We start from the raw sequence: 12,495 nt of genomic DNA, 5'->3' as shown, positions 1-12,495 counted from the left end.
CCGTACCCCATCCCACACTCTGTGTCATACAGCATTCCGTCACTCTGTGCCATACACTATTCCACACTCTGTGCCGTACTATTCCACTCTGTGCTGTACCCCATCCCACACTCTGTGCCGTACCCCATCCCACACTCTGTGCCATACACTATTCCACACTCTGTGCCATACACTATTCCACACTCTGTGCTGTACTATTCCACTCTGTGCTGTACTCCATCCCACACTCTGTGCTGTACCCCATCCCACACTCTGTGTCGTACCCCATCCCACAATCTGTGCCATACAACATTCCCACACTCTGTGCCATACAACATTCCACACTCTGTGCCATACAACATTCCCACACTCTGTGTCGTACCCCTTCCCACACTCTGTGCCATATAACATTCCCACACTCTGTGCCGTACACCAATCCCAACACTCTGTGCCATACTATTCCACTCTGTGCTGTACCCCATCCCACACTCTGTGCAATACAACATTCCCACACTCTTTGCCGTACTATTCCACTCTGTGCTGCACCCCATCCCACACTCTGTGCCATACCCCATCCCACTCTCTGTGCCGTACACCATTCCCAACACTCTGTGCCATACTATTCCACTCTGTGCTGTACCCCATCCTACACTCTGTGCCGTACTATTCCCCTCTGGGCTGTACTGTACCCCATCCCACACTCTGTGCCATACAACATTCCCACACTCTCTGCCGTACTGTTCCACTCTATGCTGTACCCCATCCCACACTCTGTGCCGTACCCCATCCCACACTCTGTGCCATACAACATTCCCACACTCTGTGCCGTACTATTCCACTCTGTGCTGTACCCCATCCCACACTCTGTGCCATACCCCATCCCACACTCTGTGTCGTACCCCATCCCACACTCTGTGCCGTACCCCATCCCACACTCTCTGCCGTACACTATTCCACACTCTGTGCCATACTTTTCCACTCTGCGCTGTACCCCATCCCACACTCTTTGCCATGCAACATTCCCACACTCTGTGTCGTTCCCCATCCCACACTCTGTGCCATACAACATTCCCACACTCTGTGCCGTACACTATTCCACACTCTGTGCCGTACTATTCCACTCTGTGCTGTACCCCATCCTACACTCTGTGCTGTACCCCATCCCACACTCTGTGTCGTACCCCGAGCCACACTCTGTGTCGTACCCCATCCCACACTCTGTGTCGTACCCCGTCCCACACTCTGTGTCGTACCCCATCCCACACTCTGTGCCGTACACTATTCCACACTCTGTGCCGTACTATTCCACTCTGTGCTGTACCCCATCCCACACTCTTTGCCATGTAACATTCCCACACTCTGTACCGTACTATTCCACTCTGTGCTGTACCCCATCCTACACTCTATGCCGTACTATTCCCCTCTGGGCTGTACTGTACCCCATCCAACACTGTGCCATACAACATTCCCAAACTCTTTGCCGTACTATTCCACTCTGTGCTGTATCCCATCCCACACTCTCTGCCGTACTATTCCACTCTGTGCTGTACCCCATCCCACACTCTGTGCCGTACTATTCCCCTCTGGGCTGTACTGTACCCCATCCCACACTCTGTGCCATACAACATTCCCACACTTTCTGCCATACTATTCCACTCTGTGCTGTACCCCATCCCACACTCTGTGCCAAACCCCATCCCACACTCTGTGCCATATAACATTCCCACACTCTGTGCCGTACCCCATCCCACACTCTGTGCCATACAACAATCCCACACTCTGTGCCGTACACTATTCCACACTCTGTGCCATACTATTCCACTCTGTGCTGTACCCCATCCCACACTCTGTGTCATACCCCATCCCACACTCTGTGTTGTACCCCATCCCACACTCTGTGTCGTACCCCATCCCACACTCTGTGTCGTACCCCATCCCACACTCTGTGTTGTACCCCATCGCACACCCTGTGCCATACAACATTCCCTCATTCTGTGACGTACACTATTCCACACTCTGTGCCATACTATTCCACTCTGTGCTGTACCCCATCCCACACTATGTGCCATACAACATTCCCACACTCTGTGCCATACACTATTCCACACTCTGTGCCGTACTATTCCACTCTGTGCTGTACCCCATCCCACACTCTGTGTCATACCCCATCCCACACTCTGTGCCGTACCCCATCGCACACTCTGTGCCATGCAACATTTCTACACTCTGTGCTGTACTGTTCCACTCTGTGCTGTACCCCACACTCTGTGATGTACTGTTCCACACACTGTAGTGTTTCACTCTGTGCTGTACCATTCAACACACTATGTGCTGTACCATTCAACACACTATGTACTGTTCCTATCTGTACTGTTTCACACACACTGTGCTGTACTGTTGCCCTCTGTTCTGTACATTTTCACACAATCTGTACTGTTCCACTGTGTACTGTACTACACACACTGTACTGTACTACACACACTCTACCAAGCAAGGTACTATTAATATGCATGTAATATAATAATATTATTTTCTTCCTCTCTCTCTCTATTTGTTAATTAATACATTAACTCTCAAACATCTAACATCTCAGGTGCCCCAGTCTTCATAAGCCTCTAAGTACTGAAATTCTGTGTAAGGTAAACTGTTGACAAACAGGTAGGAAAATAAACTGTGGGTCTAACACTGAAAGCCAATATTCTTTGTCAGACTTGCAGCCTGAAAATCATTCACTTGTATATTCTGACTGAAAACCTTAATTTCCATTCGGCTGACAGAACGGAAGGACAGTGTGCTGGTAAAAAGGGTCAAGTAAGTATTAAATCAGGTATTAGTGCAGGATTATTTATGTAATGTTAGTGTACAGTATCCCAATGCTTTCTGTGCATGCATAATCAGATTTATTGTTAATTGGTAGTTATATTTTGCAATATTTACCATAACTACAGACATTTTACTTCTCATCCAGCTATTGAATATTGCTGAATACAATAAACCAAATAGAACTTTAAACGTATTTCTAGACATTTTTACTCTTCTCAAGCTTACGAATTTCTTACTGGGAAGAAATGTCTAGAAATAGGTTTTGTCATCTTGTATGCATTTATCCTAATTTTATAACAAGTAGCTCAATCATACCAAAGTTTCACTGCTACAATCCATTACTTTGTAAAGAAAGGGTAAAGAATGCTGGTGTTAGGATGGGTGCAGGAGGACAGTCTAGTGTACGTAGCTCAGCTCACCTCAGACCTCTCCTGGGAGCAGCTCTACACCCAGACTTGAATAAAGATTCACTCAAATAGCTCAGGCCACCTGGGAGATGGAGCAAGCGAGTGAAGTGCAGAGAAGTGAGGAGAAGAGGGCGAGGAGAATGACAGAACGAGGAGAAGAAGGCTGCTGGGAGTCGAGGAGTTTCGGCTTGTCTGGAGAGAAGAGAAGAGCAAAGCCATGGCTAACAGAATTAGACCAGCTGAGACGGCGCCGCATTAGACCACAAACCCTCCAGATGGCTGTGATAGATCGGAGCATGTGGAGCTTGGCTTTTTTTTTCTTATGGCTTTGGCATTGTGTTTTTTGTTCGCTTTCTTCTTTCACTTGGGATTTAGTAGCCTGATGTGTAAATCTCAACAAGAGTATCAGGCATTATAATCTATTCTTTTATAGGTACCTCTTCATTAAAAAAAAGACAACATTTTTTTGCATGTACTGCACATGTGATAATTTATAATTTTCACAAGATATATTTTCCAAAAACCAGAAATACTTGTTGCCCACACAGAGAAAAATAATAAAATAATAATAAATAAAATCTAACTAAAGTAGCAAAGTTTTTTCTTGTGCATGTGATAAGTGATTTCCTTGAGCATTTATTATGAAATATCTAATTCAAGGTCTTAAAACAGCTCCAGTCGTTTAAAATTCCAATCCAAGTCCCATTCAATCATTTAACATAAGTTTCTGTCTATAAGCCTGCTTAATTCAGCACGTCTCCTGAAGATTGTTTAATGACAGGGTCACTTCATGACACATTCATTCTGTTGCAGGTCCTCCGGTGCCTCAGTCCTCAGTGCGGGTCAGTGAGCAAGCAGACCACATCACTCAGTCCACCATTGCCTTCAAGTTTAACTGCAGCTGGTTCAGTGACACCAATGGAGCAATTCGCTACTTTACCATCGTTGTAGCCGAGGCTGATGGTAAGAATCAAAAATGTCCAAAAGATTACTACCAGTGGCTGTATATATACACACACGCACACCAGTGGATGTTTTACAGGGATTAAAACACAACCCCAAAATGTCTCTAGCTCCCTCTAGTGGCTGGCTGCAGTATAATTTTTAACTCCGCCTATTCCCATGTTGAACTCAGGGCAGTATTCTCACTGAAAATAAATGATTTTCACTTGGTAATAATCAAAAGCTCCTTATTATAAAGGCATTTGTAACACCAAATTTTTAGGTGATAAAAAAGGGGCATGGTTGATGATTAGCAGTCTCACGAGCTAATATGTTCTCTCCAGCACACATAATGAAGCGTTTTGTGTCAAAGCGGCGTGCTGTCCTGCTGCAAGGTCTTTACTTTATAGTGTCTCCAGTTAGTTGTCCATTATGTTTTACTATGCAACGTGTATCATTTCCAGCTGACTGGAAGTCCTTAAAGACTGAGACGAGATGGTAGATGGTAAAGTTAGCCAGTCTCTCCATTTTCAAACAAGCTGCACTGAGAGAACAAGCAGAGGAGAGAAGATCTCCTCACTCAGATGCAGGCAGAGAAAGAGGACAATCATGGACAGCTGTGATTTATTTCCTCAAAGACAGTTTGTTTTGAGCATAAATGTGGACTGCAGTTTAACACTTGGTACATTACCCAGATTAGAATGATGGATTCTCAGAACTGCCTTATTTGAGGAGCAGAATCTGGCCTTAATTTTGACGGACCCTTAACCAGAGCAGCTTATATTTACCTCAAGTAATGTCCTTGCTCAAGAGACAAGCAGTTGTAGATTGAATATCCTGAAATTTGTACTCATAGCCTTCCAATCATTAGCCCAAACACTTTCCCCACAAAGCTATCACTTAGCTCCAGCTCCAGGATTCAAGACTACAGAATAAATGGCTCCATGCTGTCCTCTCATATATACAGTCACTGGTTATTATGAATAGAAGGATGTCAAAGCTTATAGTGCGTATAAACTCAACCCAAAATCAGACACATTGCAATGTGCTTTATAGGATTTGAGCCCCTGTTGCCAGAACACAGGCATCCTCTGCCCTCGTACCTGGACTACAAGCACAACAGCTCTGTATCAGCTTACCAGACCAGCTACTTCCAGAGCTTGTGTGAGAATGAGGAGGATTCAACAACGCTGGTGTATGAGATCAAGCTCGGGGCCGGGATGGCTCGTCTGGGAGGAGCTTGTGAACAAGACATGGAGCCCAAACAGCGAGAGAAATATTTCTGTGACGGACCCTTAAAATCCAGAACGGCTTATAGGTAACATCAATTGTACATTAGTCAGAGTAAGTGCCTTTAACATCACCAGAATGATTGCAGCTTATGTAACAGTATAAGTTAATAATGCATTAGACAAAATGTAATTGCACTGCAGTCACCGAGCACAGATTAAACTAATAACATCTCATTAACTCGTTTAGGCACACATAAAATATATGCTTACTTTAAAAGGCTTTATTACCCAATAACCGAGTGCATGTTCATTTATGCATTTTCATAAAAAAATCACATGGTTCGAAGGATTCAAAGGAGTAAAATGAGACAAAACTTTACCGCTGAATCACATTCTGCTGGTTAGCATGTATGTCTCACATCTCCAGGGTTGATGGTTTGATTCCCATTTCCTGTGTGTGAGAGTGTCTGTGTGTGTGTGTGTGTGTGTGGAATATGCGTGTTCTCGCCGTATTTTGGGGGTTTCTTCTGGGTTCTCTGGATTCCTCATTTTATCCATTACAGTTTGAAACTGTGAACAAAAAGTGGATTAATGTGGTTTCTTGTGTGTGTGTGTGTGTGTGTATGTGTGTGAGATTGTACCCTGTGATGCCACTTCATCCAGGATGTCCCCTGCCTTGTCCCCCGAGTCCCCTGGGACGGACTTCAGGTTAATTGCAACTCTGTATAGGAAAGCTTTATAGATAAATGGATACATGTATGGGTGGAAAAATAATTGGCTGGATGGGTGGATGGATAGATAGTTGGTTGGGTGGATGGATGTATCAATGGTTGGCTCAATAGAGGGATGGATCGGTTCTTGGTTGGTTGGCTGTCTGCTGGGTTACTGCTGAAAAGGTCTAATGTCTAACTTATTTTAATACAAAAAGTTTCACATGTTAGAAAGGAAAGGAAACAAAATGTTAAAAAAAATCCTGATCATCTTGTAGAGCGGTTTTAAGATTATTAAAATCATAAATATTTCTCCACACAGCTACAGTATACGGGTGTATACACCATGCAGGAAAGGGTTCAAAACCCAAGGGATTTCACAGAGGCCAAAAAAAGGAATCTGTGCTTGTTTAGTTGTGTTCATGTTCATCTTTGTCATGTCCCACAGTGGTGTTTAGAGAAAGTCATATAAAAGTAGACACACAGGGCTTTAAGAATTTTTTTATAGATTTATAGATTTTCATCAATATCATCATAGAAAATTCTATCATGTAATTAAATGCAGATATCAAACCTGTGTCTGTGCTCTAAGATGCCCCATAAGTCCATAATCATCTAAACTTAGGTGTTATCTACAACCACTAAAAATCTGTGTAAGGTTATCAACAGAGGGAGAATGTCCTGGCTCGACTGTCCTGGCTCATTTTCTATCAGGCAGAAAGTTGATTTGTTTATACTGATTGAAAATATCTGCCAAGTCGAATGCATGTGTATTGATAAAAAGGGTTTTAAAAAGAGCTGTGTGTTTGGTTCCAGGTTGAGTGTAAGAGCCTTCACTCAGCTCTTCGACGATGAGAACAGGGAGATGTCTCATCCTCTGTTCAGTGACACCTATCTCTCACTCCCACTCTGGACACAAGCAGGTGAGACACCAGTACACTCCACTGCTTCACCGCTTCCTGTCAATGCTGCAGAACTAAAACAGCTGGTTTTTCAATCAGAGCCGCTGGGAGGTGTGGCCGAGGGCATCAGCGCAGGCTTGTTCCTCATCGGGACGATGATAGTTGTAGCTGCCTTACTGATCTACAGGCAAAGGGTCCACAAAGTGTGAGTGCACACACACACACACACACACACACACACACACAAATCCTTTTCCTGCTTAAAAGCAAGCTATTATTGATGCTTAATGAGGGGACTAATGTTAAAGAGGAACAGGAAAGCTGGGCATCTGGAACACACAGATAATTAAATAAAGACCCGAGCGAGAGACGCAGCTCCTGATTACTAATCTAATCTGCCTAATATATTGCTCTAACATTATACTTACTCACTAAGTTCAAGCTGAACAGGTTTACCACTGGGCTGACATACAGTACAGTTGCAAACGTTTGAGTCCCCATGATCAACAGAACAGAGAATGACAGCAGTTCAGTTCAGTTTAGAGTTCTGTTTAATAGCAAGCTCAGAAAGTTTGCCTCCCTGCTGCTGTGCTCTTTCATGTGACTAATGTTCACCGAAAGCATGTTTACTGCATAGACTTTTATTTAGGGCATGAATTTGAATTTTGTTTTCTTTTGGCTGAAGCCTGCAAACCCTCCTCACAGTCTACCACAAGGGGCTTTAAAGGCTCAAAGCAAGATTTCTGAAACACAACAACAACAGTGAATATATTTTATCCTCTCTGTATCTGTTTAGAAACCATTATCGATTATTCCACTAAATCTAATATATATAATAGAATAGAATGGGGGGGCATAGAAGCCTTTATTATCGCCACATATACATTACAGCACAGTGGAATTCTTTTCTTCACATACCCCAACTGAGGAGGATGGGGTCAGAGTGCAGGGGCAGCTATGATACAGTGCCCCTGGAGCAGGGAGGGTTGAGGGCCTTGCTCAAGGACCCAACAGTGGCAGCTTGGCTGTGCTGAGCCTTGAACCCCTATCCTCCGATCAACAACCCAGAGCCTTAACCAGTTGCACCACCACTGCCCCACCACTGCCCCACCTGTGTGTGTGTGTATATATATATATAGTATGTATAATGCTACAGCAATTAAACATTTTGTTACATTGCATTTAACTGTTCAATGGTGTGTGTGTGTGTGTGTGTGTGTGTGTGTGTGTGTGTGTGTGTGTGTGTGTGTGTGTGTGTAGAGCGGTGCAGGAAAGCCCTCTGGTCAGGATGAGCTTGTGGAAGGAGGTTCCCACCTCAGGGATATACACAGGGGTCAGGAGGTAGGAGATGTTTACGTCCAGTTTCACTCATTAATGTTAATTAATAAGCAGTTTCACACAGGAATTACAATCTGGTCCTCAGAAATACAGCAGAAATACAGAAATACAGTTCTGGTTAGAACTGAAGAGGATTATACGCTGAGTCATGTCTCGAAGGTCTTCCAGAAGGCTTAGGGAGTAAATCTCGCGTTTATTAACGGCAGCCTCTGGAGTTAACGCAGACAAGCCAAAAGACTCTTCACCTTTATAGGCAGTATTTTATTTGATCAGAGATTTGGATGATACGACGTTTACTACTGAGCCGGGATTGGAAACACTGCGTTTTTTTAAGAAGGTAATTCCCCTTAGCGTAAGGAGAGGTATCAATAAGTTGAGAGGCCAAAAAGAGCAGAAAATATTGTGACTTCTGAAGTGCTGATGACTGCAAAGAGTTACTGTAATCACGCTGAATTTCCACGCTTTACTGTCTGGAATTCAGTACTGATCAGAACATAGAAACGAGGATACGTGCTTGTTCGAGACGGCGTCTTATAGTATGTTTGGGATGATAACGTTATAAACTCGGTTTTCAGCACCGTGTCAAATAAAGAGCGTGCTGCTGAATATTACACGACATTCTTCACAACACTTCTCTGTGCTTCACCTGACGTGCTTTATAACATTCTAAAGGCTTGACAAGTCTGTTCACACATCTAAGTAAAGAACAATGACTGACAATGATGGATCTATGGCATGTAGATAAACGTGTGACATTTAATCTATTACAGCTTGGTACTGTGAGCAAACAATGGACTAATATGATTCCTTATGCAGGTTAGGTTTAAGGGAAAAGAGTGACACACACACACACACACACACACACACACACACACACACACACACACACACAGAGGGGCATGCTAAAAGAGTGAGAGAAACAGGAAGAGTCCAGTCAAAAGACTGTACTCTGATTAGCATTTCTAAATTGCTTGGTGTGTGTGTGTGTGTGTGTGTGTGTGTGTGATTTTACCCTGTGATGTGTTGCCACTACATCCAGTGTGTCCCCTTCCTTAAGGCCCTGAGTCCAGGCAGGTTAAATTGAGTTAAATTGAGGCTATGTTTACACCCAGCTCATCACTGTCAGTGTGAGCTCTTACTACTAGTCCTGATATAAATAAATGCTTGAAAGTGATTAAACTGGGGTTTGAGTCGATGTCTGAAGAACATAGAACACTTGCGAGAGTAATGTGGGCTGTAAAAACAGCACGGTGTAAGCGTCTGGGATAAAGCGAGGAGCCATAAACACAATTTAATCATGCTTTTGTCTTCTACTTTATTGCAGCAACCGTCGCTTAGCCAGGTAAGCATTTCCTCCTCATTAACACGAAAGACCGACTGTAATGTGCATGGAGATGATTTTTAATAAATAAATAAATAAATAAATAAAAATAAAAACATCTAGTGTAGATGAGTGAACCTGTGTGTTTTATTAGCCCCATCAAGGAGGCACACTTCGAAGCTCACCTCAGTAAACTGCAAGCCGACTCCAATTACCTCCTCTCAGAGGAGTTCGAGGTAAGGCAGTCGAACTGACACGCACTCTGACGCCATCTGCAACTTTAGGCTCTCAAACTTTATGGTCTGTTTATATTAGTATTAAAGGTCTGCTGATAGCGTACTCGTTTTCTTTGACAGGATCTGAAGGATGTGGGGCGGAACCAGGCTCTGGATGCTGCACGTTTACCTGAGAATCGCTGCAAGAATCGATACAACAATATACTGCCATGTAAGTCACCATAATAACATGCCACAGAGAACTATACACTGGTCTTAGCAGAAATAGAGTATGAACACGTGTTAGACACGTGTTAGAGTATGAACACGTGTCACAACCCCACTTGACTTTATACAGTTGTAGAAAGGAAATTATTTATAATCACACTTTCTGGCATCTCCAGGTTTCTCTCTCATATCTTATATTTTATATAATAGTGTTATATTTTATTTTATTCTGTAAAGCTGCTTTGAGTCAGTGACCACTGTTTCCTCTATTGTTTGGTTCATTTAGACAAACACGACAATCATGCTGATGTTTGTTTAGCCAACATCACATCATAGCAATTCATTCATTCATTCATTCATTTTCTACTGCTTATCCGAACTACTCGGGTCACGGGGACCTATCTGTGCCTATCTCAGGCGTCATCGGGCATCAAGGCAGGATACACCCTGGACGGAGTGCCAACGCATCACAGGGCACATACACACACTCTCATTCACTCACACACTCACACACTACGGACAATTTTCCAGAGATGCCAATCAACCTACCATGCATGTCTTTGGAACGGGGGAGGAAACCGGAGTACCCGGAGGAAACCCCCGAGGCACGGGGAGAACATGCAAACTCCACACACACAAGGCGGAGGCGGGAATCGAACCCCCAACCCTGGAGGTGTGAGGCGAACGTGCCCCCATCATATCAATTCATAAAACCAATTCATAACTTATCTGAGGCAGGTGAACTAAACCATGCTGTCATAATGAAACCTTGATTTTTGCTCAGACTGATGTGTTATAATGACTACAGCTGGAAAGAAAGCCACAGTAAACTCACAGAGCTGCTAACTATCCATTGTGATAGATATGAGACATGATCAGGATAGAAATGAGAGGACAGAGAAAACAGCTTGAGTCCTGCTTTTATTTCTAGATGACTCGACTCGTGTGAAGCTCTCATGCCTAGAGGACGACCTGTTCTCGGACTACATCAATGCCAGCTTCATCCCAGTGAGTCAGCCCACCTTTACACCACTATAACACCACCATGCTGTTTAGAGGTTTTATAAAAAGTAGATTTTGATGAGAATTTTCACCTTGTCATGGCTTTGTATTCACTATCTGTGTGATCAATAAGAGGACAGTGCAGCAGCGTCTTATTGAAACTCACACGATTATATGACAGTATTTACAGTAGGTAACTCCACTTTTGTCCCCTTTACCTGACACTACCAGGGGCTTTCTGGTACAATAGTACATTCACCTAATAAACTAACTGTAAATAAACTACTAAAGTGACGTACAGAAGTGCTTAAGTCTCTGTCATTGGATACATTAACATGGGTCACTAGGTTACATACTTAAGATACCATGAGCCTAAAACATTTTTCAAAGTTTTTTTTTATTTTTTATAAACATACAAGACTTTGATCCCACTGACATCTACAAGTACATCTACAATAAAGATAAAACAAATAATTGACCCTAAATTATTTATTGCCAGTGTTGGTCAGTAACGTGTTACTGTAACGCAGTTACTTTTGACAGTAACTAATAATGTAACACATTACTTTTTAAATAAAGTAACCCCGTTACCGTTACCATGCGGTGCGTTTGTCTGTTACTTTATAAATTAATTCATTTCTGCTGAAGTGTAGCCTACAGACTAACCTGTTTACAGCAGCGACGCATTGTAGGATTGGTGGAGGCCAAACTGTAAACATGAAGACGCCGCACTGTGGGTGTGTTTCCGTTTATTCGTGTATGTGCGGCAGTAATGGCGAGTCGAGGCGAGAGCAAGAGTTTCTCTAAGTGGAAATATGCTCATTATTTTTTTTAAAAAGTAACTAAAAAGTTACTTTAACAGTAACGCGATATTTTTTGGTGTAAGTAATTAATAACGTAATTGAGTTACTTTTTGAATGAAGTAACTAGCAACTGTAACTAGTTACTATTTCTTAGTAACTGGCAAAACACTGATTATTACCCGCCATATAACATTTATAAACATTTATATATTAAGTTTAGCGAAAGGTTAAAAGATTTTTTTCTTTAAAAAAAGGCCCGAGACGAAGCTCGCGAGCAATGAGGCGTTGATCTAAAATGTAACAAATAAATGAAGTAACTCGCTCACGTCTGTCCGACGAATTAGCGAGGTATCCTTCAGAGTTTCTGTCTAGCAAACTCGGGTAACACAATCCTCGGTGTAACAGTAACACATCTCGCAGCTCCTCGATCCACCTGACGTTTAACCAACAACAAAATGTTCAAAACGTTCGGATTTGAAACCGTCAGAAAATACAATCCACTGAGAATTAGCTTGTGGCTAACTCACTTTACCAGTCCATGCACGACAACTTAAACTAAAGTGATGTGACATACGGCTAAGTATGGTGACCCA

At 42.9% G+C, this 12,495-nt stretch overlaps 1 protein-coding gene across 2 annotated transcripts in view; it reads left to right on the top strand.

Moving 5' to 3' along the window:
* Nucleotides 1–12,495, top strand: part of ptprb (protein tyrosine phosphatase receptor type b) — a 49,658-nt gene that overhangs the window by 31,040 nt on the left and 6,123 nt on the right. For both annotated transcript variants that reach the window (XM_047803779.1, XM_027151433.2), the window contains 9 exons: nt 4,023–4,172; nt 5,208–5,469; nt 6,910–7,016; nt 7,095–7,200; nt 8,256–8,336; nt 9,658–9,675; nt 9,809–9,890; nt 10,011–10,101; nt 11,029–11,105. In XM_047803779.1, the coding sequence (XP_047659735.1) occupies nt 4,023–4,172; nt 5,208–5,469; nt 6,910–7,016; nt 7,095–7,200; nt 8,256–8,336; nt 9,658–9,675; nt 9,809–9,890; nt 10,011–10,101; nt 11,029–11,105 (974 nt within the window). The remainder of the gene's footprint in view (nt 1–4,022; nt 4,173–5,207; nt 5,470–6,909; nt 7,017–7,094; nt 7,201–8,255; nt 8,337–9,657; nt 9,676–9,808; nt 9,891–10,010; nt 10,102–11,028; nt 11,106–12,495) is intronic.

The sequence above is a fragment of the Tachysurus fulvidraco genome, chromosome 19, assembly GCF_022655615.1.
Source record: "Tachysurus fulvidraco isolate hzauxx_2018 chromosome 19, HZAU_PFXX_2.0, whole genome shotgun sequence".
Lineage (NCBI taxonomy): Eukaryota > Metazoa > Chordata > Actinopteri > Siluriformes > Bagridae > Tachysurus > Tachysurus fulvidraco.
Note: the sequence above shows the minus strand (reverse complement) of the source record. Positions and strands in the feature narration are given on the sequence as shown.